This window comes from Haliaeetus leucocephalus, unplaced genomic scaffold, assembly GCF_000737465.1.
Source record: "Haliaeetus leucocephalus isolate CR32 unplaced genomic scaffold, Haliaeetus_leucocephalus-4.0 Scaffold712, whole genome shotgun sequence".
Classification (NCBI taxonomy): domain Eukaryota; kingdom Metazoa; phylum Chordata; class Aves; order Accipitriformes; family Accipitridae; genus Haliaeetus; species Haliaeetus leucocephalus.
The window spans coordinates 4,451,214-4,451,589 of record NW_010973148.1 but is presented as its reverse complement, the minus strand read 5'-3'; the positions used below and the strand labels follow the sequence as shown (position 1 = coordinate 4,451,589).

The window sequence follows — 376 nt, the reverse complement described above, 5'->3', positions numbered from 1 at the left end:
GCGCCTGCCGGCACCTGCCGGGGCTGACACCGGCCGTCAGAGAGCCGCCTGCCCGGGGAGGAGGCGGGGAGCCGGGCCGAGACGCGGCGCCCGGCGGGGCTCACCGTAGATCATGGCCAGGCCGGTCTCGTGGAGGAAGCGGACGCGGCGGTGCTTGAACAGCCAGATGGTGAGGATGGTGAGGGTGAGGAGCAGGATGAAGGTGAGGAGGCTCACGCTGTCCTGCCGGTGGCTCTCCTCCGCCTCCTTCTCGGTGGCGAGCTCCTCCATGGCGCTGCTGCTGCTGCTGCTGCTCCGCTCCGCAGCCCGCACCCCGCCGGCTGCCAGCAGGAGAAGCGGGAGCACCGGCAGCCGGCGGCGCAGGGGCAGAGCCATG

The 376-nt window shown here is 73.1% G+C and overlaps 1 protein-coding gene across 2 annotated transcripts in view; it reads right to left on the bottom strand.

Moving 5' to 3' along the window:
* Positions 1-370, bottom strand: part of SLC9A7 (solute carrier family 9, subfamily A (NHE7, cation proton antiporter 7), member 7) — a 77,218-nt gene extending 76,848 nt beyond the window's left edge. The window contains exon 1 of one of the 2 annotated variants that reach the window (XM_010580461.1): positions 105-370. In XM_010580461.1, coding sequence (XP_010578763.1) covers positions 105-270 — 166 coding nt within the window. In that variant the 5' untranslated portion in view covers positions 271-370. The remainder of the gene's footprint in view (positions 1-104) is intronic. The other variant, XM_010580460.1, reaches the window with a different exon arrangement.
* Positions 371-376: the final 6 nt, after the last annotated feature.